We start from the raw sequence: 26,962 nt of genomic DNA, 5'->3' as shown, positions 1-26,962 counted from the left end.
TCTCATCTGGAAGATGGGGATAATACTGATCTCACAGGACTGCTGAAGAATAAACAAAGGAATAGCCGTGAAAATGCTGTATCATTATCAGACTCTCCTCAGTCTGTGCCAAATGAAAGACCATGGCAAGGAGAGCAAGGGTCCAGCTCGGACCCCAGCCCAGGGATGGGTATGAGCATTCCCATGGCTACTTGATTCCCTATACGTGGGCTTAGCTGGCTCAGTCTCTCTCTCTGCCAGATCCAAGGGGGAAGTGAGAGTCCATTGCAGTGGGCCGGCCTCAGCCCCTATTTGCTTTGGCCATGTTGCGACGGCCCTGCTGGGTTTGCCAACAGGATTTCGGTGTTTGCTCTCCCGCCTGGCATGGCTGCTGAGGCAGCTGGCATTCTGCTCCCAATTATCGTGCTGACCAATGTTGCTCACAGCAAAAGGGATCTGTCTCAGCGCTGCCTGCTCCACTTCCTGCTGCTTCTGCCCCCTTCTCAGACGGACGGGGTCCCTTTTTATTATCATTCCTAAGACTCCTAGGCTTGAGAAAGCAGGGTGGTGGAGAGACACCACAGTCACAGTCTTTTCCTTTAAAATGGCTGCCCAAGAAGTACATTCTCAAAGATTAAGAGGAACCAGGAAATAAACCAGGAAAAGAACTCAATGAGCCAGAGAAGCCAGGCACCAATCCTGGATATAAAAGGACTTGTTTTGCTCTTCCACGTTTCTTTCCTTGTGCCTTTTTGGAACAATGGATGTCCGGGAGTAAAGAGGAAGGGGGTCCTTGCTGAAGGTCACCCCAGACCAGTCAGAGCCCATGGTTTGGGAGAGTTATGGCGGAAGCGTGATTGGCAGGTGCCTGATGGGAAGAACACATGCTCAGAACAAAGACAACCCCTCCCACCCCAAGGCAGCTCCTGGAGCCTCCAGCCACCTCCCCAGCACACCGTGTATGCTCGGAAACATGTAACACCCTCTATGTGACACGTGGCCTGCTTGGCTTTCTGACGCTGCTGGTTAATAACTTAAGAGTCATGGCAGGAGAATGCAAAATAATTTAAAGCAATGCTTCATAAATTGCAGTTCCAAGGTCTTCATTGCCTTCCTAACAATTTGCAAAACCCGTTTTATTGCTTTTTTAGATTCCTTGAGTTGAAATGCCACTGTGTGCTGTAATTAAGCTAAGTGACATGCCAGCTGTAAAGACAGGAGTTATGAATGACTACATTCAGCTCATGTAATAACCCAGGATGGGTCGGGGACAACGCTTGGAACAGCTGCCAATCTGCCTGACTCGCCTTCCCTGCCAGAGTAGAAGGAAAACTGGAATCTGAAATCGCCTTTTAAGGCTGGGGGAGAGTTCCCCAGCCTGTTCCAGGCGTGTTAGGGGCTGTCCAGTGTGGGGTGAGCCAGAAGTGGCTCCCAAACAGAGCTATGCATCAGAACCCTCTGAGAGAGCTTTCTAAATACAGGTCAACACCCCCACCCCTGACCAATTTGGGCCGGGGTGGGGGGGGCCACATGTCGTTTGAGCTGCCCAGGTAGTTCTGAACCTGGGGACCAAGAAAGCCTGCCCAATCAAGATGGCTATTTTTAACAACTTGGTCTTTAGGAAAATCATTTTTGTGTTTGGAAACCTTTCCTTCAGTATTGCTCTTTTAAATCCATCTGGGGACAGGAATCCATACAGCAGCTTTATGAAACAGAACCCGGATCTCCATCCTCCAAAAGCTCCTCTTCCCAGTGTTTCTATTTTCTCTCAGGGGACTCCGTTCTTTTGAAGCCATCTTTCTTGCTCCCTTTCCGTTCTCCCCTCCATTTGTCCAGCTGCCACGTCCCAGCTCTACAGTGTTTCTCTCACCTGCCTCCTGCTTTTCCTCCCCACAGTCAGCCATCCTAACAGGGGCTGCAAGGGCTTGACCCTGGGCCATCATCCGAGCCTCCTAATGCTCTCCCACCTTCAGTCTCTCGCCTTGCCAATCATCCATCCTACCATCTACTACCAGATTCATCTTTCTAACACTGAAATCTCTCTCCCATTCAAAAACCTTCAGTGGTTTCCCATTGCTCACTTGAACAAGGCAAACACTTCCCAGGATAACATTTTAGACCCTCCACAATATTAACTCATTCAGTAAATATTTAATGAATTCCTGTTATGTCTGAGGCACTAGGCTAAACTCGGGAGATATAAAGATGTAAAGATGTGGTACGGTCCAGTGGGGAGACAGCCATGCAAACGAGTCCACCATCATGAGGAGTGCAGTAATGGCAATTTAAACAAAGGGCCCTGGGGTCACCAATATGGTCTCTTAAGCTATCTTTCCCCTGTCATCTCCCAATTTTCCTTTCTGGTCCAACCAAATTGGACTAGACTACTTCCTGATCATGTTCAGGGTTGTTATTTTCTTCCAGGCCTCCATACCTCAGTCCCACACTTCATGTCCACTTTTAAAAATCCTATTTATTTTTCCTGCCACCTCAAATATCGCCTCCTCCAATGAAGTGGACTACATCCTCCCAGCTGGGTGTGTGAGGGCATTTCCTTCTCATCTACTGACACTTTTTTAGTCGCACTTAACTCAGGATTGTTCTTCGTGGACCTGTCTTACTGCACTGCACACTCCACGGGGGCAAGGACTGCCACAAGCATTTTTTGTCTCCCACAAGCATTCAGTAGAGAGTTGCTCTGCAGAGCCCTGTGGGTGAAGAGGCAGGAGGTGGGTGGGCCTAGGAAGGCTGCCTGCCGTTTTGCCTTTTCCCTGGATAATCCAGAGCTGTTAGTCTCTAGGCAGGACGGGCTACATCATTTGGCAGGCCCAGTGCAAAATGAAAATGCAGGGTTCCTTGTTCAAAAATTATTCACAATTTCAAGAGCATTAAACAGAGCATTAAACCAAGTGCAGGGCCCTTCTAAGTACAGGGCCCTGGTGACCGCATAGATTGCATGTCCATGAAGCTGACCTGTTTCTAGGATCAAAGGTGCTGGTACCAAACTGTCCCTTGGGAAGACAAATAACTCTGACTTCACCTTATTAAGAGACTTCCTTTTTATCATCAGGAACCTTGACTGCCTGGAGCTGGTGACTAGGGAGGAAAAGGCAGAGCTGTAGAGCTTCTGGGAAGCCCCATTTAGCAAGTCTTACATCTTCTGCCTGGGCCAGGTTATGATGCATGACAACCTGATAATGACAACGGGAGAACCGGCCTCAGATCAGTCTATTTTGAGCCTTCTAAATGGTATCGAGAATGGGCTAGTGAAGGGGTAGCGGGGGACGACTTGAGGTGACAGTTAAGCTTTTACTAGTCTGCCCAGTGATAACCAGGGCTTCCTTCTTCTGCCATCCAGGTGGGCCTTGACTTAATTACTAAAAAGAACCCTACACTAGCAGCCCTTGAAAACCAGGCCTAGGTGGAGCTGAAGGTGTTGTGTACACGTGTGTGCTTTACAGTTGGACACAAATGGCTTGAGTCCAACTTCTCCATTCAATATCTTACATACTGCAGGTCTTTTGCCTGAGGGGTACTGTAATCTTCAAGCATCCCAGAATCCCCTGACATCCTTGAGGCCAGAAATTCATTCCTCTGGGAATCCATAAGGCAAAGCTGGGTCACCATTGTGAAGCAGGTGCTTGACTACAGACCTCACCCTTCTTCCACCCCTTCCCCATACTCCTCCTCCAGCGCTCTGTCAGGGATCTGACTCAGGAAGGGCAAGGGAGGCAAAAATCTTGGGTTACATTCCTGGAGAGGGGGGAGATTGAACTGGCAGACAAAGTGAGATGTCATGCCTGGAGGCTAGCCAGGGCCCATGCTGGGCAGAGACACGGCAGCCACAGCGCCCCCTAAAGGGCCACCTGACGCTCTGGGCTCCCAGCAAGAGGGTAGGGCTCACTGTAAACCATTCATCCAAAGAAATTCTTCAAAGGTTCCTGACACATTTTCAGTGGATTTGGAGCTTTCTTAACGAGGGGATCTCGGGAGAACTGTCTCTTCCCCTCCCCGTCCCATTCTCACTCTGGATCAGGCTCCTTGTCCCGGCATTGAGCATGGCGATTTATTTTATTAATGTACACTTGAAGGGAAAATGCATCATTTCTGCAGGTCGACGGAAGAATCACCTGCAGGCTAGACACTCTCACCTCACCTCTGTCTTCGCTGGCGGGATTGAGTTGGGCTGGTAAGGGAGGCAGCAGGATGACGTTTGGGCACTGAGGTGGCTGGGCTGGGAGAAGGCGTGGTCTTTACCTGGTGAAGTTACAACTGCCCCAACTCCCTTACTCAGGGCCCAGAGTTCTCCATCATGCCTAGCCCTTTCTCTCTTTTCTCTTTGCAGTTGAAGACCAGCTGACACAAGCCTATTGGTGGACGGAGGGCTTTGAACTCCTGGAAATTTTGAGTCCTTCTCTGAACGCTCCTCCCCTCACATTGCTGTATCTGGGGGAGAGTTCTGGATGCTGGTGCCACATGAGTAACCCATAGGAATGCCACTAGTGGGGCAAATGGGGTGTGTCCTGGGGCAGCACCAGTAACTCCCAGAAGTCATGGTCCTACAGCGCTGTAAGCTAACTGGGAAGACACAAAAGGCAAGGCTATTGGCCTCAGTGGTGCTAAGGGGAGGTCATTACAAGATCAGGATATCTAGCTGAGGAAATAAAACTTTCAGTTAATTCTATGGACATTATAGACACTGTAGGAAAAGATAAATCATTTCCTGGGAGTAAGAAGTGGAAAGGGAAAAAATGGCAGAGATCCAGTCTGATTCTGGAAAAAAGAAAAAGATTTTTCTTAGATTTTCCTTTAAAATGGCCACTAGAATATTCACATCAATGAACTCATCATTCCCATTCCCATCTAGAGGGTCAGGAATTACTCAGGTGACTCACATCCATAGCACCAGAAACCCAGTTTACCTACACAGCATCATCTTCCTGTATCCTTACAGCCCCCAAATTGATAGGGATCATTTAAGAGTTGCCAACATGGCTGGCTGGAGATAAGTGGTAGTGGTTAAGAGCACAGGCTTAGGAGTTCTCACTGTCTGTGTGCCCTTGGGCAAGTTACTTAACCTCTCTAAATCTTGGTCTCCTCATTTGAAAAAAGAGAATAACAAAGGTACTCACCACAAAGAGTTGCTTTGAGGATTGATATAATGTATGCAAAGGTTTTAGTACACAGAAAGCAAATGTGTCTTGTCCAGTCCATGCTGGGCTCATCACCATCAGCACAGTATTATCATCATCATCATCATCATTATCATCACCATCATCATCATATCACTGCAGCTACCACTTATTCAGTAAGGTGCCAGGCAGCCCATTTTAGCAAGTTTTTAATTATCACTAAATTCCTACAAAATGGGCCATTTATCCCTTAAACCTAACTTTTCACGGATCTGAAACCCTGGTCTCAGTGACCGACCCACTGTGAAAGTAGACCCAGAGGAAAGATGATGAGATTATAGTGATTTAAGCAGGAAGATGGAGGAATTTGTCAGGGCTCCATTCCTCACATGGGTCAGGACAGGCTCTAAGTTCATGGCAGAGTGGTACAGAGGAAGAAACATCGGGCTCTTTGTCCAGAGCCCATTACTCGTGTGAGGTTGTACCAGTCATCTACTGTCCCCAAACCTTGATTCTCTTCACCTGCAAACTGATGATAAGATAATAATATCTGCCCTGCCAACCTCACAGCGTGGACCTGAGGATTACAAGAGATATGGTACGTAAACTTGATGCATGGAAGGCGTTATTATTACACCTCCCAAGTAATTTGGACCTCTGCTCTTTCCTTGTTTCATTCAAACACTACGTATTATGCAGAAGCCCTATTCCCACGCCACATTTGTAAATCAGTGTGTTAATAGACAGGCATTCAGCTGCACATAATTAGACTTTGGCTAGTTTGCCTTGTATGTGTAGTCCATTATGGTCTGATTAGTCGGGAATTTTTAGAAGCCATTATTTTACCTAAAAGCAGAGGGCCTGCTCTGAGATCTGGTGGCTCCACAGGAAAATCTAGGAGGCCCTGCTTAGTCTTGGCCATCTCTGCTACCTGCGGAAATGCCTTCAGCAAAGAGCCATTTATTATGCCCTCAGCTCTAACTGAAGACTAGTATTAAAAACGCCATTTGAAAGAAAGATAGTGTGGCTTTAAGAGCTTGGGGCTTGGGAATCAGAAACATCTGACTCAGATCTTTGCTCCCCCACTTGAAAGCCGTGGGACCTCCTGAATGTTAAACCTTATGCGCTTTGGTCCTTAGGTTTTTTTCTTTTCTAAAGTGCACAATTGTGATTGGAAGGAAATTAAATAAAACACATATCGAGAAGAGTGCTGGCACCTATATGGTAGGCTACCAAAAAAGTATAATTATTACCTTCGTTAAAATTCATTAAAAAAACATGTCAGTGCCTTCAGTCATTGTCCGCTATGGTAGTAAAAGTCTATAATGACCACATGACAAACCCCTCTTAGAAATTAGAGCCAGGGAAAGAAGTACGTCCTAAAGACCTATGTGTTTGCTAGGTGAGTAAACTTATCTTTACTCCTTTAGGAGGAAATATCAAAAACTCTGCCTACAAAAATCCCAGAGTTTCTCAGGGAGTCTGAATCTAAAGTGGACTTTGCTAAACAATGACACAAAGAAGAGGCGTCTCATGTCAGACCAAGATGCATCTGAGGGAGAAGCTCTCCTCACTCCCAGCTCGCTACAACCCAAAGCTGGTGCTGAGTAGCCACTCACGAGTGCCAGCACATACAGGGATGTGCCGAGAGCTCAGGGGATGGAGTAACCAACAGAACCAGTCCCAATCTTTGAGGAGTGCCTGGTCTGGGTTGGGAGTTGGGGGAAGGGGCGGGAATGAAGGCCCTGACTCCATGGAGACCCTAGTTTGATGGTGGAGACATAGTCTGTGTCCTTAGGGAGTTTCTGTTCTGACTGGGGAGACAAAAAAGATCAAAACAGAATGCTGTGTTTGGCCCTTTCTGCTAAGAGGTTCAGAGCCAAATTCAGTGGTCAATGCAGGAAGCACTGGATCACACCCTCTTAACATAATTATCTCCTCCCTTTCTCTGTGTGGCTTCTGATCATTACAACTTCATTTTAACAGTCATACTGAATCCAAATTGTCACTGTAAGCTGCTACATGACCTCCCTTCTTTTAACAGTACGAGCATAAATAGAAATAATTAGGTAACCCTATCTTTACTTAAAATTCCAGTACTGGAAAATAATGAACCAAAGATAGTGCGAGTGGGTTTGAGCTCCGTAAAGATCGGGGAGTTTTGTTCCAAAAACAGGCCCACACGCCAGGCCTGGCTGTCACAGATCCCTCTGCCCAGGCCTGAGTGGCGACGGAGGGCAGCGCTCGCTACCACACTGGAGAGACTTACGCAAAAGACAAATTCCCAGGGCTCCATCCCAAACCTCTTGTGTCAGAATTTCCAGGGGTGTGGCCTAGGAAACCAAAGGCTTAACAAGGGCCCCCACATGATTTATACCATCAGGGAAGTTTGGGAAACACCAGGCCCAGTTTTTCTCTAAGGGTGGTGAGAAGACCATCAGAATAACCTAGAGGAGCTTCTTAAAATGCAGATTCCTGCCCCACCCGCCGCAGGCCTACTGAATGGGAATTTCTGGGCGCAGGCCTTGGAATATGCATTTTTATGCTGAATATGCATTCATCACCCAAAGTGGTACCTATAGGCTGATGTTTCCTCGCTGGCCCTCCTGCGGTGTGAGCCACTGCTCTCGAGGGGGCCAGGTCAGACTGTCTGGTCACAGTCTGCTTTAGGTGGCAGGAGCAAGGGAGATGGTTAAACTGTATAGCCTTCTTCTTTAGGCAGCTAAACATCACAAATCCCTCTACTATACATGAGGCTACGTGTAGAGCTCTCCTAAATTTTACACCCACCTTCCTCAGAAGCACTCAAGTTCTGACAGAGGGCTCCTTGCTATCTCTTTGGGCCTTTCACAGAGTGGAGTCAAAGCTTCAAGTCCTTTGTTTCCAAATCTTCTCAGCCTCCACTGTCCTGTTGTTCTGCCCCCTCAGTATACGCCTTGACAGGGCCAGCTTTGGGGACAAGTGACCTGGACCTAGGCCAGGCGGGCACAGCATGAAAGGTGTGGAAATCAATCCCTCATGGTTGACATGGTTCTACTTCTGGGATCATCAGTTATGACTGTCTTAATTTTAGCCATCAGTGGAAGACAAGGCAGAGTGCACTTAAGCAGTGGGGACAGATCAGTCACAGCAGAAATAGACATTGCAAAGGGGTCACGTCTTGACTGAGGTTAGTCTTAACTGTCTACTTACCTTTATGTTGTCATCGATCCATCCATCCATGTGCCTACCCAACATTCCATAAATATATACACATAGCGCCTGCCAAGGCACCCGAAACATTAAGGGAATGTGGGTGGGCCTACCTACTTCCTCTCACATCCTTTTTGGCCAGAGATCAGGCAGTGACGGTATGCTTCCTGATTCTGTCTACACAGGTCCCTCATAGCACCTGTATGGCTTCGGCCGGGCCTTGGATCCAGGCGGGCTGGAGTGGCCACCACCAGCAGATCATTCGGAGAAACATCTTGGCCGTGAGAACTCTGCAACAGGAGGAGGGAGGAGACGTCCAGCTGCCTCTTCTTGCCAGAGCTTCGCCTGTGGAAGTAGCACTCCTGGGTGAGGGAGGGGTGTTCTGGAACGGCAAAGTCATTGACATCATCAAGTTGTGCTGCTGGCCTCAGACAGATTCCTGGCAAAGGCCACCTCCCACCAGGGTCCCCTGGCCTAAAACTAGTGGAAGCTCTCAAATCAGAATTAGCCATTACTCCTTTCTTCCAAATAGTTTCTCTCCCTGTTTTTTCATACTGAATGCCCCCAAGTGGCACAGGCTGAGCTGACTGGGCCTCAACCGAATGAGAACCAGGAAATGTTGAAGAGGGTACTGAAACATAGCACTCTATTTTTATTTTTCTTATCTTCTCAATAAGACTAGAGACTCCCTAAGGACAGGGACTAGTCTCCACCATCAGACTGGGGTCCCTCTGAGGGCAGGGACTGCAGCGCCCCCCTCAGGCTGAGTGCTCCCCTAAGATGAGGACTGGTCCTATTGGTTACTCCATCCCCTAAGCTCTTGGCACATCCCTGTACACACCGGTACTCACGTGACTGGTTACTCAGCTTTGGACTGTGGTGAGCTGGGAGCAAGGAGAGCTTCTCCCTCAGTCGCATCTTGGTGCACAGCTCTGACATCAGATGCTCCTTCTTCATGGTATTCTTTAGCAAAGTCCAGGTTGGGTTCAGACTCTCCAAGAAGCTCTGGGATTTTGTAGGCAGAGAAACTTTTGATATTTTCCCCTGGATGAGGTGCTGGGAGATTTGATGCTGCTTGTATTTAAAGGAGACCAGCCTGTCCATCTCTGGGCTACTGCATTCAGAGCTTGTTGTCACGGTCACGCTTAGCAGAGACTCAGGAGAGTCTGAGACCTGGGTAGTGGATTCTGGGGAGGTTTCTACTGAGGTTAGAGGCTGGAAGAGAAAACAGTCCAAAATGAGATTGCAGAAAGCAAAGGGCTCCTTCCTATGCCGTTCTTGATAAAACAGAGTAAGAGCTGAGTTCATTGGCAGCAGGAAAGATTTAGGTTAGAATAGTTTCCTAATAATGAATTGGTTAAAGGTTAGGGCAGAAGATGATGGGGAATGCCCACAGAGCCTCCTCTGGAGGTCTTTAAACATGAGAGAGGTTTCAAACAGTATCTTGTATTCAGAAAAATAGGTATTATTTCACAGCTCTTAGACTGGCAAAAATTAGAAAGCTATCAGTGTTGGTGGGATGTCTGGGTATAGGGATTCTCGTGCACTGCTGATGAAAGGTAGACTGGTACAGCCATTCTGATGAGCCATCTAGAAATACTTGGTAAAATGGGATTACAAATATCCTGTGACCCAGCAATTCCGCTCCTAGGTAATACATACTAAATAAGTTATTAGATAGCTCCTTTAAAAAAAGTATGTACATTAATGTTCCTGGAAACATTATCCACAATAGGTGAAAGGTGAATACAACCCAAATGTCCACCAACAGATAAAGAATCAATAAACGAAATGTGGTAGATATATACAATGGAATATTATTCAGCCTCAAAAAGGAAAGACATTCTGATACATGCTACAACATGAATGAATTTTTTTTCCTTCTTCTTCTCTCCAAAGCACCCCCAGTACATAGTTGTATATTCTAGTTGTGAGTGCCACCGAAGCAGAGCACATGAACTTAACCACTCGGCCACGGGGTGGGCCCCTGGATGAACTTTGAAAACCTTATGTTAAGTGAAATACGCCGGATATAAAAGTAGAAATATTGTATAATTCTACTTATATGAGGTACCTATAGTAGTCATAAAGGCAGAAAACAAAAGAGAGAGGAACAACGTAAGGCAGAAAGAATATTTGAAGAAATAATGGCCATAAAATTCTCAAATTTGGTGAAAGACATTAATTTGCAAAGCCAACAAGCTCAAGAATCCTAAATAGAATAAATACAAATAAAACTAAATCCAGACACATCATATTGCATTTCAAATTGCTAAAACCCAGGGATTAAAGACAGCAACCAGAGAAAAATGACACATTACATATAGGGGAAAATGTTATGAATACAGTTGACTTCTCATTTAAAAAGAAAAAGAAGAAAACCAGAACTTTTTTTTTTTGAGGAAGATTAGCCTTGAATTAACATCCACTGCCAATCCTCCTCTCTTTTTGCTGAGGAAGATTGGCCCTGAGCAAATATCTGTGCCCATCTTCTTCTACTTTATATGTGGGACGCCTGCCACAGCATGGCTTGATAAGCAGTGTGTAGGCCCGTGCCTGGGATCCAAACCAGCCAACCCTGGGCCACCGAAGTGGAGTACATGAATTTAACCACTACATCACCAGGCCAGCCCCCAGAACATTTTTTAAATGCAGCAAGAAAAAAAAATATCATCCAGAATTCTAGGTCCAACTAATATATCCTTAAAAGTGAAGACTAAAGACACTTTCAGATAAACAAAAACAGAAAATTCATCACCAGCAGATAGACATGCACTACAATAAATACTAATAATATGTTAGTTCAAAAGAAGGAATAAGTTTCCTATATTTAAAATTAAGTACAACTTTACCTCTAAGTAGATTCTGACAAGCTGAAGATGCATATTGCAAGCCCTAGAATACTAAAAAAAAAAAAAAAAAAAATGCAAAAAGTTCTAAATAAAAGAAAACAAAGGAATTAAAACTAGCAAATATCCAATTTTCAGTTAACCCAAAAGAGGGCAGAAAAGGAGGAACACAGGAAAAAAGGCAAAAACAGAAGAGATGAATAGAAAAACAACATGCTAGATGCAGACCTACGCACCGCTTATTGGGCCATGCTGTTGCAGGATCCCACATGCAAAGTGGAGGAAGATGGGCACAGATGTTAGCTCAGGGCCAATCTTCCTCAGCAAAAAAAAAAGAGGAGGATTGGTGATGAATGTTAGCTCAGGGTTAATCTTCCTCAAAAAACCCCACAAAACAAATAAAATTTCAACCCTAAATTCAATCATATTAATAATTGTATTAAATGAAAATAGAGTAAACACTCCAATCAGAAGGCAGAGGCTGTCATACTGGGTGTCTTAGGTCTGTCTATAAGAGATGTCCTTTAAATACAATGAGAAAAATGAGTTGAAAGTAAAAAGATTTAGAGGCAGGCCCGTGGCCCTAAGTTTTCACGCTGTGCTTCGGTGGCCCAGGGCTGTGCTGGTTCAAATCCTGGGCGCGGACCTGGCGCCACTCATCAGGTCATGCTGAGGCAGCATCCCACATACCACGACTAGAAGGACCCACAACTAAAATATACAACTATATACTGGAGGGACTTTGGGGAGGAGAAGAAGGAAAAGTGAAATCTTAAAAAAAAAAAAAGAAAGTAAAAGGATTTAAAAACAAAGATATATCATGCATGTACTAGTCACAACCAGCAGGAGTGGTTATATTAATATCAAACAAAATAGATTCTAAGATAAGGAATATTATCCGGGATAAAGAAGATTTTATTTCATGATGATAAAAGGTCACTATCAAAAAGATAAAATGATTTAAAAAGTGTACCTAATAAAAGAGCTTTAAAATACATGAAATAAAAACTGACAGAACAAAATATAGAAATAAACAAACCCACAATTGTGGGTTGAGATGTTAACATCCCTTTCTCAGAAATTAACACAAAAAGGAGACACCAAATTAGTCTGAATACGGAAAATCTGAACAATTATCAACCACAGTGATCTAACTGACATGTACAACACATACTCAACAACCGTATAATACACATTCTTTTCAAGTGAACAGGGAACATCCATTGAGATAAATCATTTGCTAGGCCATAAAATAAGCCTTGATAAATTTTAAAAACACTGAAATTTTACAAAGTATGTACACTAATCACAAAAGAATTAAATTAGAAACTAGTAACAATAAGATATCTAGAAAATTCCTAAATATTTAAAACTTAAACAATACACTTCTAGATAACCCATGGGACAAAAAGGAAATTAGAAAACATTTTAAACTGAATGATAATAAAAATGTAACACACCAAAATTTATGGTATGCAGATAAACTAGTGTTTACAGAGAAATTTATAGTGCTAAACACTTATATTAGAAAGTAAGAAAGGCTTAAAATAAATAATCTAATTTTCCACTTTAAGAGGCTATAAGAAGGTGATTGAATTAAACTAAAAGCTGGTAGAGAGAAGAAAATAATAAAGATAATACTGAAAATCAATGAAATGGAAAATAAACTGTAGAGAAAATCAACAAAGCCTAGCATTGGTTCTTTAATTAATAAAATTGATACACTTGTTGTAAGATCAAGATAAAGAAAGAGGAAACACAAATTACTTTTATCAGCCATGACGGAGCATATCACTATGGATCCTGAAGACATCAAAAGGATAACGGGAAAATCTTAAGTGACCAGAAGAAGTAGCAGTTTGGTTCTTGTTCTAGGTAAGATGGATTAAGTATGTTATATCCTGTCTCTCCCACCGATTGTACCTATAAAACCTGCACGGAATGCATGCATAAAGTAGCTCTTTGAAAATTTTGAAAAGTAAGCAGTAGCAGGCATATTGGGAAAGATGAGAATTCAAAGTACCAGCAAGGCAGCAATGAGTTGACTGTCTTCCTTCCCGCGTCCCCTGACCTGAACTCAAGGCAACTCAAAACTCAGAAGTGGGTACTGGGGAGTAGACAGAGAGATCTCTAGGAGAAACCCTACAGTTTTGGTTCAAAGACCTTTTTTTCTTCTTTTCTTTGCTCCACTCTCTTGAGCCCCCACCTCCATGAAATCCTGACGTAGTGGCAGCAGTGGCAGCAACAGAATCACCAGCCGGCCTGAAAGAACCTGAAGCTCTGAGGGAGAGGAACCTTCCTCTCCAAGTGGAAGAGCTGCGGTCCCAAGAGGGTGGAGTGACCCCCTAATACTTTTTTCTCTCTGTGATCTCCTGCCACTTGGCCCTGGAAGTAGGTATAGTCACAGGAAGTGTGCCACAGAGCAGGGTAACTAAAGCTCCAGGTTTCAGGCCAGAAGCCTCAAAAAAAAAAAAAAAAAATCAGAATCAGAAAAGATGATACGAGGGAGATTGTGGAGAGGAAGGAACTTTGGAAAGTGACTCAACAAAGTGGCTTATGGATTCCTGGGCGCACCCCAGAGCTAGCCATGTGCAACTCTGACCCTAGACAGCTTACCAAAGACTTTGAGAACTGGACTAAGGGACAGATCACCCATGGAAAAGATCTGCCATGCGAACACTAGTCAAAGGAAAGATGCAGTGACTCTGAGTATCAGACAAGGTAGACCGCAGAGCAAAGAATTACAAGTAAGAGAGAGAAAGAGACATCACATGACAATAAAAGGGTCAATTGGCCAAGACATAACAATCCTAAGTGTATACGTAACTAATGACAAAGCTTCAAAATACATGAAGGAAAAGCTACCAGAAATGAAAAGAGAAATAGACAAATTCACAATTATAGTTTGAGTTCAACTTTCCTCTCTCAGTAACTGATAGGACTAGTACACAGGAAATTAACAAAGTTGTAGAAGAACTGAACGACATCATCAACCAAATAGATCTGATTGACCCACTACCCAACAACAGCAAAATACAAATTCTTTTGACAGGCACATGGAACATTCTCCAAAAGAGACCATATCCTGGGTCATAACGTAAACTTTAGCAAATCTAAAAGAACTGAAATCATATAAAGTGTGTTCTCTGACTACATGGAATTAAAGTAGAAACCAGTAACTGGAAAATCTCTAAACAATTGAAACTTAAACACACTTCTAAATAATCTGTAAGTCATAAAGGAAGTCTCAAGTGAAATTAGAAAATATTTTAGACTAAATGAAAATGAAAATACAATACAGTCGTGTACCACAAAATAACACTTTGGCCAACAATGGACTGCGTATACAACAGTAGTCCCATGAGATTAGTACCATATAGCCTAGATGTGCAGTAGGCTAGACCACCTGGGTTTGTGTAAGTGCATGCTATGATGTTTGCACAATGACAAAATTGCCTAATGATGCATTTCTCAGAACATATCCCTGTCGTTAAGTAACCCATGTCTGTATATCAAAATTTGTGGTATATAGCGAAAGCTGTGCTTAGAGAGAAATTTAACATTAAATTTTTATATTAGAAAAGAAGGTCTTAAGCAATAATCTAAGCCTCCTCCTTAAGAAACTAGAAAAAGAAAAGCAAAACAATCAAAAGCAAGCAGAAGGAAAGTAATAATAAGAGCAGAAATCAATGAAATACAAAAAAGAAAAAGAGAAAAAACAATGAAACCAAAACCCAGTTCTTTGAAAAGATCAATAAATTGATAAACTCCTAGCAACACTTACAAAGAAAAAAAAAGGAGTGAAAGAATGAACAAAATATTAATATCAGGAATGAAAGCGAGGGTCTGCAGAGGGACTCTGCAGATATTAAAAAGCTAATAGGGGACTACTAGAAACAACTCTTTATATATAAATCCAACAACTTAGATAAAGTGGACCAATTCCTCAAAAACCACAAACCACCAAAACTCACTCAAAATAAAATACATAACTGTTAAAGAAATTAAATTTGTACTTTAAAAATTCCAAAAAAGAAATCTCCAGGCCCAGACACTTTCACTGGAGAACTCAAGCCAAATATTTAAACAAGAAGTAATGACAATTCTACACCATCTCTTCCAGAAAACAGAAGGCAAGGGAACACTTCTCAATTTATTTTATGGAGCCAACATTATCCTGATATTTAAGACAGACAAAGAAAGTAGATAAAAAAAAAAAAAAACTATAGAGCAATATCTCTTATGAACACAGACATAAAAATCCTCAATAAAACCTTAGTAAATTGAGGCCAGCAATGTGTAAAAAGGATACTACACCATTGCTAAGTGGGTTTATTCCAGGAATGCAAGGCTGGCTTAGTATTTAAAAATCAATCAGTGTAATCCACCATATTAACAGGCTAAAGTAGAAAAACCATATGATCCTATCAATTGATACAAAAAAAAAAAACACTTGACAAAATTCAATATTCATTCATGATTTAAAACAACTCTCAGCAAACTAGCAAGAGAAGTGAACTTCTTCAACCTGATAAAGGACGTCTACAAAAACCCTACAGCTAACATCATACTAAATGGTGAAAGACTGAATGTTGCCCCTCTAAGACTGGAAACAGGGCAAGGATGTCTACTCTCTCCAGCCCTATTCAACATTGCACTAGAAATCCTAGATAGTGCAATAAGGTGAGAAAAAGAAATAAAAGGCATAAAAATTGGAAAGAAAGAAGTAAAACTGTCTTTATTTGAAGATGACATAACTGTTTATGATGAAAATCCTAAAGAATCTATAACAACAACAAATACTTACTGGAATTATAAGGCACAGAAGCAATTCAATGAGAAAGGAAAGTCTTTCCAATAAATAGTGCTGGGAATAGATATACATATGGGAAAAACAAACCCTGGTTCCCATCACCTAGCATACTCAAAAATTAATGTGAAATGGATCATGGACCTATACACAAAGCTACAGGAAGAAAGCTTTTAGAGAAAACCTAGGGGGCTGCCCCATGGCCGAGTGGTTAAGTTCGAGCGCTCTGCTTCAGCGGCCCAGAGTTTTGCTGGTTCGGATCCTGGGCGCAGACATCGCACCACTCATCAAGTCATGCCGAGGCAGCGTCCCACACAGCACAACCAGATGGACCTACAACCAGAATGTACAACTATGTGCTGGAGGGCTTTGGGGAGAAGAAAAAGAATAAAAAAAGAAAAAGAAAAAACCTAGGCATCTTTGTGACCTGGGGGTGCATGAAAATTTCTCACATAGAACACAGAAAGCAATAACCATAAAAGAAAAATTAGTAAACTTCATCAATATTAAAACTTTTCACTAATCAAAAGACGCTATTTAAAAAAAGAATAGGCAAGTTTCAGGCTATAACTCAATAGTAAAAAGAGCAATAATCCTATTTTATAAAAGGGAAGGAGGCAAAAACTTGAACAGACTCTCCACAAAGAAAGATATATGAATGGCCAATAAGCACTTGACAACGTACTCAACATGGTTAATCATCAGAGAAATGCAAATGAAACCCACAATGTGAAATCACAACATAGCCATTAGAGTGGCTAAAATTTCAAGCACAGATAACACCAAATATCAGCAAAGATGGAGCAACTGGAATTCTCATTTACAGTTGGCTGAAATGCACAATGATACAATCACTTTAAATAAAGAGTTTGGAGTTTCTTCTAAAGTTATACACAGATCTACCCTTTGACCTAGAAATCCTTTTCCTAGGTAGCTATAAGAGAAATTTAAACATATGTCCATAAAAAATAATTGCACGGGAATGTTCATAGGAGCTTTAATCACAATAGCAATAAAACAATAATACTAGGAAAAAATCCAAATGTCAATATTACATAGTATAGTCCATACTATATAGTATATCACCTATAGAATATTTGGGTGATACTATATACTATGTACAGGAGAATGATAAACAAACTAGTATATTTGTACAGAGGAATACAATTCAGCAATAAAGAACAAACTATTGGGATACCCAACAACATGAATGAATCTCACAAATACAATACTGAGCTAAAGAAGCCAGACACAAAAGAATATATACTACATTATTCCATTTACATAAAATTCTGGAATAGGCAAAACTAAGCTGAAAAAAGTCAGAGTCAGGAGAGTGAATGCCTCAGAGAAGGATGCAGGGGGCGGGGGCAATTGCCTGGGAAAGGACGGGAGGGAACACTTTGAAGATATCAGAAGGTTCTATACCATGATAGGGCTATGGGTTACGTGAGTGTATTTATTTGCCAGAATTGTACAGTTAAGATTTGAGTATTTTATTCATTCATTTTGTTTTTTAACGCTAAGTGTTTCTGAATTTGTAGATGCCCTGTAACTCCAAAGATGTCCATTCAGTCATCTTGGACCAAGAATCATTAGGAGATAGAAGTTAATTCAGGTGGCAAAAAACTTTTCAATTATCTCTCAGCATAACTTTTTAAATATTGATTTTGTCACTACATATCAAATTGTACTTTCTTTTTCTATTAAAAAACAAAACTTAAACCAAAACCAAACAATAAAATAAAACAGTGAGTTTAAAAAAAAGACTTTAGCATTTTAATACATATAAATTGAATCTTAAAATGAAAAGAACAAACAAGGCTCAATAAGAAAAAAATAGGACATAGAATGAGATAATTCAATCATATTTAAATAAATTTTAAATGTATGCATTTAAAAAATCCCTACTTTGCAAGGAAACATACTAACAAGAGATGGTGGGGGGCTGGCCCACGACCAGGTGGTTAAGTTTGTGCATTCCGCTTCAGTGGCCCAGGGTTTCACCCATTTGGATCCTGGGCACAGACCTAGCACTGCTCATTGAGCCATGCTGAGGCGGCGTCCCACACAGCACAACTAGAAGGATCTGCAACTAGAATATATAACTGTGTAGTGCAGGGCTTTGGGGAGGAGGAGGAGGTGAGGGAGGGGGAGGGAGAGGGGAGGAGGGAGGGAGAGGAGGAGGAGGAGGAGGAGGAGGAGGAGGAGAAAGATTGGCAACAGGTGTTAGTTCATGTGTCAATCTTAAAAAAAAATTTTTTTTAGTTAAAAAAATAAAACAAAAACAGAAGATGGTGGATAGGACAATGGGAGGTGAGGACGGGGATAGAGGGCAAAGTAAATAAATAAGACAGGCAAAGGCCTTGAATGAACCAGGCATGATACAGTGTCCTGAACCAAGGATTTTGATTAAATCAATCTTCTGCACATGAAACCCAAAACAGTAACAACAATAATAATAAAATGTTGCTACCTTATTCTTAAAAATCTCTTTAGAGTTAAGTAGCACTGCTTTAAGTCTTAGGTTAATGAGAAAAGAACAAAGGTAGTCTAAAGAAGCAGCAGTAATGGCCAGTCCTTACTGGCTGCTAGTGGTTAAGTTTGCACACTCCGCTTGGGTGGCCCGGGGTTCGCTGGCCTGGATCCCGGGGGCAGACGCACACACTGCCCATCAAGCCATGCCATGATGAGCATGAGGAAGATTGGCATGGATCTTAGCTCAGGGACAATCTTCCTCACCAAAAAAAGGAAGTAGCAGTAATATTAAAATAATAACTGATGCTTTCTGAGTCCTGTATGTCTAACACCACTCAGCATTTTCATGGATCCTTCCACTTAATCCTCACAGCAATCCACTGGTTGATACTGTTATTAAAACTCCATTTTTTTAGATGGAGAAACTGAGCCTCAAGGAGATTAGAGTGACTTGATGAAAGTCATATATATAATAAAAGGAGACTCCAGGATCCAAACAGAGGCAGCCAGATCCCCAAAGTGTACTCTTTACTCTTTGTGTGTGTATATATGGTTAAAAAAAAAAAAAAAAGGATAAAATCAAGCTACCATCTTAACCATTTTTAAATGTATAGCACAGTCGTGTTAACGATATGCACATTGTTGTGCAACAGATCTCTAGAACCTTTTTAACATGCAAAACTGAAACTCTATACCTCTTAAACAGTTCCCTTTTTCGCCTCCCCACAGGCCCTGGCAAGCACCATTCTACTTTCTATTCCTAAGAGTTTGACTACTCTAGTTACCTCATCTAAGTGAAATCACGCAGTATTTGTCTTTGCATGACTGGCTTATTTGACTTTGAAAAAACATCCATTTAAGTCTTTTGCCCATTTTTTAACTGGGTTATTTGGGGTTCTTTGTTAAGCTGTAAAAGTTCTTCCTATCTTCTGGATATTAAGCCCTTATCGGATATACGATTTGCAAATATTTCCTCCTGGTCCACAGGTCGCCTTTTCACTCTGTGGATTGTTTAAGTTTGATGGAGTCCCCCTTATCTATTTTTGTTTTTGTCGCCTGTGCTTTTGGCATCATATCCAAGATATCATGGCCACATCCAATGTCATGACGCTCCAAAGCACACTCTCTTAAAGGTGTTCATCAAACTACAGGTTGTAAACCTATTAGTAGGTCACGAAATTAATCTAGTGGGTTGTAACTGGTATTTTTTAAACAATAGAATAGAACACAATAGCACAGAATAGAAAATATCAGATGAGTCACCAGATGTCGTATGGCTAAGCGCTGCTTTAGAAACTTTTCTCCAGTTGTGTGTGTACGTGATGGATTGTGAAATGAAATGGACTTCTACTGTGGGCTATGGTCAGAAATTTGAAAAACACTCCACCACTCTATCCTGCACGTGGACCAAGCAAAGGCCCGACAATGTTGAAGACATTCCAGGAGTTACAGTAGAGTCATCGCATAGCCCGTGGTGGGCCCAACTGTATGACACAAAAGAACCCGTGCTAGGACTGTCAGTACCACATTCATGTGGTGACTTCCTTTCTGCAAAAACAGAAAATTAACTGTCACATTAAAGTAATTTTTTATGTGAATTTTATTGGCATGTTTTGTTTTGGTTTAGTTTTGTAGCTGCATAAGACCCATAAGTATAAAGATTTTATGCTTGCATATATTTATAAAAATAATTTAAGTCTACAGTGGGGATCGGAAAGAGTTTTCTTTCCTTCACAAGGTGTCCATACATCAATGGAGTTTGAGAAACACTGTTTAGGTGCTGGACTGGGTTCAATAGTGTCCCCCATGCAAATTCATGTACACCTACAGTCTCAGAATGTGACCTTATTTGGAAAGAAGGTCTTTCCAGATATAACTATTCAAGTTAAAATGAGGTCATACTGGATTAGGATGAGCCCTAAATCCGGTGACTAGTGTCCTTGTGAGAAGGTCGTGTGAAGACTCAGAGAAGAAACACAAGGATGAAGTCCATGGACATGGGGGCAGAGAGTGGGGTTAGGCTGCCACGAGCCAAGGAACGCCAAGGATTTTGTCAGCAACTACCAGAATCTAGCAAGAAGCAAGGAAGGCTCCTTCCTCGAGAGTCTTCAGATGGAGCCTGGCCCTGCAGACACCTTGTTTGCAGACTTCTAGCCTCCAGAACTGTGAGAGAATAAATTTGTGTTTTAAGCCACCAAGTTTGTGGTGACTTGTGACAGCAGCCTTAGAAAACTAATACAACAGGTGGTAACCTGCCTAAAAAAAGGGGATGCATGAGGCGGCCCTTCTAAGAGCCCTCAAAGGATAGGTCTGTACTCCTAGCAGGAATGCCACTCCACAACTTGGGCTTCACAAGGCAGGAAATCGAGGCCCAGGGAGGTTAAGTGGCTTACTCAACGGGCCATAGCAAGTCATGGGCAGAGAAGGGACCATAAAGCAAGGCTCCCCCCACTGCCTCCTGAGCTCAGCCCTCTGGGAAGGTAGATGGCTCTACTTACCCCGGTGGCCGTGAATATGTTCACTGCAGACTTGGCTTCCTTAACTGTGGAGATGGGTTCACTGAGCTCCAGCCTGGAGCAGCTGATGAGGCTTGCATTGCTCAGGTCGGGTGCAGAGCTGTAAGGCCTCGCAGAGGTAGGCTTGTGGGGAACAGTGTCAGCCTCCTTCTTGGGGGCCTGCTGGTCAAGGCTGCTGTCTGTCTCATTTTTCTTTGCATCCCTGACAGTCAAGAGCAAGTCAGGCGTGCAGGACACTACTGTCAATGGCTGGAGGTACTAAGAAGGAGGAAAGCAAACACAAAGTCTGTAGGAACCGAGCTCCGTCCACTTCCAGATTCATCTGCACCCAAGGGTAGGTGCAAAGGAGATGAGGAGAAGGAAAGCAATTGGTATCAAAGTCTCTCTAATCCGGGGCTTTTAACTTGGGGTTCATGGACCCCGAAAAGGCTCATGGATGGTTTGATGGGGTCTTGGAGCCACTTGAAACTGCAGTTTTAAAAGTATATCTTTCTGTACTATATGGCAAGAGATCCCATAGCTTTTATGAGATTCTCAAAAGGTCTATGGCCCTAACAAAGTTATAAAAAAACAAAACAAAAACTAATCTGCTCTAATCCTGTCCCTTTAGGTGAGTGTTTGAGAAAGAGGAGATGGACTGAAAAGTCAACTGAATCTTTCCACGGAGCTGGAAGAGAGAGCTAGGCAGAGAGGAGAACGCAAAGATTCAGATCGTAAGACAACTGAACAGCTGGCCCACAGCCTTGGGCTGGTCCACACTTGAGCAGAGAGCAGGCTGGAAGGACCCAGCTGTGGTCAATCGCCCCACGTAAGGTCCTAAAGGTCCTGCCTCCCAGAAGCTCTTCCCTGTGGCCTCCTCTCTCAGCTATGTCCCTGGCCTGTTAGAGGAGGGCATTCTAACCCAAACTGGAGTTGGGGACCATGAGTTCATGCGGTCCCGGAGCCTGGTCCCTACATGGGGATCGTGCTGGGCCTCCCAGCTGCTTTTACTCCTGCTAGAGGAAGCAAGAATGACAGACCAGTGACAGTCCTCTCTGCCCAAATAGAAGGATGCTCTGAAGGACACCAGACTCCTTGAGACTTTCCCCTCCTGGGGCCCAGCCCTCCGTGCAGCCCCATTTCTTCAGTGTGTCTGGGCTCTGAGTAGGGGTCTCCTCAGCAGCCCCTCACGGATTGGCCCCAGCCGGGGAAGGGTGCCGGGCATGTGTGCTCCCCTCCCTTCCACGTTTACTTGTTTGGAGGCGTGGGTTGTGGCGGCTTTGCATTTCTGCTGTTGTTTCTGTGGCCAGTTCCTCCCGCTCTTGCCTCTCGCTGGCTCGCCTGATGATTCCCCCTGCATCTCTGCTGTCTTCTCTTTCGTTTGGAGGGATTTTTTCTCCTCTTTTAGTCTCAGCTCCTGGATCAGCTGCCTGCTCACGGAGGAACAGTGAGTGTCACGTGGGTTAGAGATGGGCTGCGAAAGCGGGTATTTTCCTCGAGGGGAGGACAAGACTGGGCAAAAAGGCAAGTTCTCCGCGTTCCCTCCCCAAGCGTGCAGTCTGCATAAATGATTGAAGGTCACAGGGCAGGATGTGGAAGGGAAAGTCATCCCTCCAGCCATGCGCATTCTCAGCCTGGGGAATAGCATCCGAGGAAAGATGTGCAGAAAGGGGGCTACACCCCACCCCACCACACCCCTCTCCCTCTCCACTTCGCAGGAGGCCCGATCCCGCACACGGCAGGGGCTGGGGAGAGCATCTGAGTAGCAGAGCAAAGGCAGGGGCTCCCGTGTTGGACTGCTTCATATGCTAGGCCTCTCTGGGCAATGGCGTAGCTGTACTAACGCAGTGGCATGAGTCGGGAGACAGGGGTTCTAGTCCCTCTTCAGTCGTTATGGCTCTAAGATCCCTTCTCTGCTCTGACTGTCCCTTCCATAAAATGAGGTGGGGGGATCAGACTGAGGCGGATGAGTCCCTTCCAGCTCTTCGACGTCACCCCTCTGTGACTCCAGGAGGCAGCTCTGAGGGGCTGGACATTCCGGAGTGTAACGGGGATGCCTGTCTCAGGCACGAGTTTCTGGACACAGCCACACATCTACTTAATGACACCCCACGCCAGGGAAGCCCATGATTCCTGGTCCTTGTGAGACTGAGGCAAATGTTCCCGTGGCAACTTCAAGGTTGGGGACTGAAGCTGAGACCCTCCCCAGCGCCCCAGGCCAGTCACCCAGCAGGTCAAGCACAATCCCCCCAGCCAGCCCACCCACCACACCCTGGGAGCCTTCCTACCGGGCGTACAGCTCCCGAGCCCGCGAGGCGACAGTGTTCTGGAAGAGGGAGCTGTTGTCCTGGAAAAACTTCTCGTACTTCTCCGAATTCGGACTGGGGTAAATCAGGCGGAACCCTCCACAGTTTGCCTTCTCGTATTTCTCAGTTTTCTCTAGACGCAAGGCCTGAAAACCCTTGACTTCCTCGATCCTGTTGAGGAGCAGAACACAGCGCTGCAGTTAGCTTTCCTTGGGACAAAGCTTGGAAGGAACTTGGCCGAGTTGCATGTCATCTAGGGCCAGACGGAGGCCTTGCACACGACAATGGTCAGTCAGTATTTCCTAAATCAACACATGAATGTCTCCCTGAAAGGAGACTCTAGTCCTTCCGGGACAGCCAGTGTCATAACGTACTAGGAGCTCGTTAGAAGAGTCTTTTCTGACAGCACAGGTTCTCTCCTGTTACAAGTAACGCCCATTTCTCTCTCGGCTTAGTTCTGCCCAGGCAGACTGTCGCCGCTTTCCCCATCACAGCGCCTCTTGCCCTTCTCCGGAGAAGGGCAGCTTGTGTTTTTCTAAATCTGAGGGCTTCTTGGATGAGCCTGAGGAGCTTGAGGAGGTTTATGAGCTGTGCTGATCTCACTCTTCCTCACAGCCCCCTGGGGAGCTGGAGGTCAGGAAGGGAGGAGTGATAAGCCCCTCTTACAGCAGGGAAACCAAGAGCTGCTGAGCTATCCCGGGCCAGGTCCTGATGAGGAGACTGAGTCAGAAGAGCGCCCTGGCTGCTCCTTCACTGACGCTGCCTCCTCCTCGAGGGGTTGAGAGAAAGCTGGCACAGTGGAAGGCATCCTGGAATCCCAGGCGGCACACCCACTGGGCTCTGGGTCCAGACCTGCCACTTACCGGAGAAGTGACCTTGTATAAGTCAGTTTCCCTTTCAGAGCTTTGGTCTCCTTGGCTCCAAGAACAGAACCATACAGTACCCCATGCTACCCGCCTACCACCCTCCTTACAGGGAAGACAGTACCCACGAAAGCGCTCTGAGAAACACAGAGCCATCCAAAGACAGATGCTATTGTCCCAGTTCCAGGAGCTCAATCCCGAAGGATCAGGCTGGCTCTGCTCATGAGGAGGGCACAGGGCTGCAGTGGGATCTGAAAAGCAACAAGCCATCTCCTTGACCAACTTCAGAGACTTCTGGCACTAGAATCACCCTCGGAACCAAAGCCCCTGTTAAAAGGCAAGTGCTGCCCAGCGGGAAACAGGAGACGTCGGTGCCTCCAACACAGTAACACAGGGCAGGACAGACAAATCTTTCTTTTTGTAAAAAAAAAAAAATGAAGAAGAAGAAGGGCTTTTATTTTTATATTGATAATCCCTGAATCTTCATATGATATTAATCAACTCATATCCATTATATATAGTTATGTCTATAACTTCATCTCCTATTTTTAGGAACAAAGGAATAGTCACAGTGAAGTTGTCCACATTCTGCAAATATAAACTAATTTTCAAAGTAGGATGGTGATAATCACTTGTCAGAACTGATCCCCTCCTCACCAACTCCAGGCAAGATTCATTTTTTTCCCTTTAGAGAAAGTGGTAAACTTTATTGAGAGAGATGTAACAGTCAAACATCCAACAGAACAACAGTTTACATGGTTTCAGCTTGTCTTTGTTCAAACCTTTCGTTGCCCTTCACCCATAAGGTGAACGTCACAGTTGGAAACATTACTTGGCAGGATTTTATTCAGATTACGTTAAAGGCATACAAAGGACACTAGAGTTTTAGTTTTATAAGATAGACTTCTAAGCATATATTTTACCAATATTTTTCAAACATACCACTCCTTCTACTGATACAAGGAAACAAAAAGACTGTTCAAGTTCCAAACACTTTAAATTAACTGAACCTATTAAAAAGTAGTTTTAAATGGAAAGCAAAAATTGTCTATACTTTTACGAAAAATCCAAACACCTGCCAAAAAAACCTAAGAAACAAAAGAAATTTACAAAAAAAGCATCTTTTAAACGCTTTGACTTGAAATGATACTCTGAACATAAAATAGCTAAGACAGTAATGTCATATTTGTTACTGCTTAATGAAGTAAACAGAAAGCCTAGTAGTACATTTGTTTCTTCTCGAACATGCAGAAGTGCAAAAATGTTTCTTTGGGCTAGTTTAGGTTTGATGTCATAGTTTAAGTAGGGTAATCATGTGTCCCTATTCTGTCCTGTAGTCCTAGTTTAATTATGAATAATGCCTTTTTTCATACCAGGCAAGATTCTTTTTTTTTCTTCTTTTTTTTTCTTTTTGAGGAAGATTAGCCCTGAACTAACATCTGCCGCAAATCCTCCTCTTTTTGCTGAGGGAGACTGGCCCTGAGCTAACATCTGTGCCCATCTTCCTCTACTTTATATGTGGGACGCCTACGACAGCATGGCGTGCCAAGCAGTGCCATGTCCACACCCGGGATCTGAACCGGCAAACCCCGGGCTGCCAAAGCAGAATGTGCGCACTTAACCACTACGCCACCGGGCCAGCCCCTAGGCAAGATTCTTAATAGTCTCTAACACAAATTATAGCACCAAGCACTAGGCTAAGTTTTTTATACACATTTTTACACATTTATATACATTATACACATTTATACACACATTTTATACAAATTTTATACATAATCCTCCAACAGCCTTATGTCTCATTAGCTCCATTCCACAGAAGGAACACTGAGGCTCAGAGAAGTGACATAAAGGCCACATAACTAGTAGGCTGTCAAGTCATAACTTGAACCAGGACAAGCCAGTCTTACTGGGGGGGAGGGAAGTCATAAAGAATGGGGTCCCCGGGGTATGGAGGTGCTACTGTACCTGGTCTCCCGAGAACGACATTGCTGCAGGAACCGCCCCCGTTGTCTCTCCTCCTCCAAGACTTTCTTTTTGTCACAGCTTCCCAAGTTGATCAGAACCAAGGTGTCATACAGCAGACTGTCCTTCACCTCTCTGTCCAAGCAGGAGTCGGTGGAGAAGCTTGGGGAGTGGTTGACCTGTGAGGGCAAGAAGGCAGCTGGGACTGGGCTGTCCAGAGTGAAGGCAGAGAGTGAGGCAAAAATGCCACCTCCAGGGAGTCACCTCAGCCCACCTTGGGGCCCTGGCTACCAAGATGAGTGGAAGGGAGAGGGAGAGATGGTCTGTTCTGGAGCCACAGTGAGGAAAGGAGGAAGTGGAAACCCCTCTAGTTTAACCAGCTTTCATTCCAGTCCTTTCTTCTTGAGAAGCATCAGAGGGTACCCTGTCTTTGGTTTGCCCTCCATCTGGTGTGCATGTTCTCTCATGTGCACTGCGCATTCCACAGAGCAGATGGAATGGGGCAGGCCGAAGGGCCGGGCTGGGAGGGAGGGAGGGAGGGAGTAGAAAGGAGTGATGCGTTTCGAATCCTGACCAGGGTTGAGGGGGAGGCAGCTGGGAGGAGAGAAAGGACTCATTCCTGCTCACAGAAAAGCCCTTATTGTTCAGAGGCACTGTGTGACATTTGAAGATTTCTAGCAGTTTCTGAAGGCTTGCTCCTGATGGGCTTATTCTGCTCTTTGGGTGAGAGCTCCAAACAGCCATATTCTCCTTCCCACCTACACCTGGGAACGAGGGCTGGGAATGGAGGAGAGGCAGGGCTCCCGGAGTCTGATCTATAATTCTGGTTTCTCTGATCTGAAGGCTGACTGTGTCAGGGCAGCTGTCGCTAGCACCTCTGACTTGTGCCTCAC

The 26,962-nt window shown here is 44.0% G+C and overlaps 1 protein-coding gene across 3 annotated transcripts in view; it reads right to left on the bottom strand.

The window, feature by feature from the left end:
- Positions 1-861: 861 nt before the first annotated feature.
- Positions 862-26,962, bottom strand: part of TTLL6 (tubulin tyrosine ligase like 6) — a 46,069-nt gene continuing 19,968 nt past the window's right edge. For all 3 annotated transcript variants that reach the window (XM_046674433.1, XM_046674432.1, XM_046674434.1), the window contains 6 exons: positions 26,073-26,248; positions 23,224-23,412; positions 22,188-22,365; positions 20,939-21,214; positions 9,155-9,518; positions 862-8,685 (listed from right to left, as the gene is read on the bottom strand). In XM_046674433.1, the coding sequence (XP_046530389.1) occupies positions 8,417-8,685; positions 9,155-9,518; positions 20,939-21,214; positions 22,188-22,365; positions 23,224-23,412; positions 26,073-26,248 (1,452 nt within the window). In that variant the 3' untranslated portion in view covers positions 862-8,416. The remainder of the gene's footprint in view (positions 8,686-9,154; positions 9,519-20,938; positions 21,215-22,187; positions 22,366-23,223; positions 23,413-26,072; positions 26,249-26,962) is intronic.

Source organism: Equus quagga, chromosome 11 (genome assembly GCF_021613505.1).
Source record: "Equus quagga isolate Etosha38 chromosome 11, UCLA_HA_Equagga_1.0, whole genome shotgun sequence".
Taxonomy (NCBI): Eukaryota; Metazoa; Chordata; class Mammalia; order Perissodactyla; family Equidae; genus Equus; species Equus quagga.
Note: the sequence above shows the minus strand (reverse complement) of the source record. Positions and strands in the feature narration are given on the sequence as shown.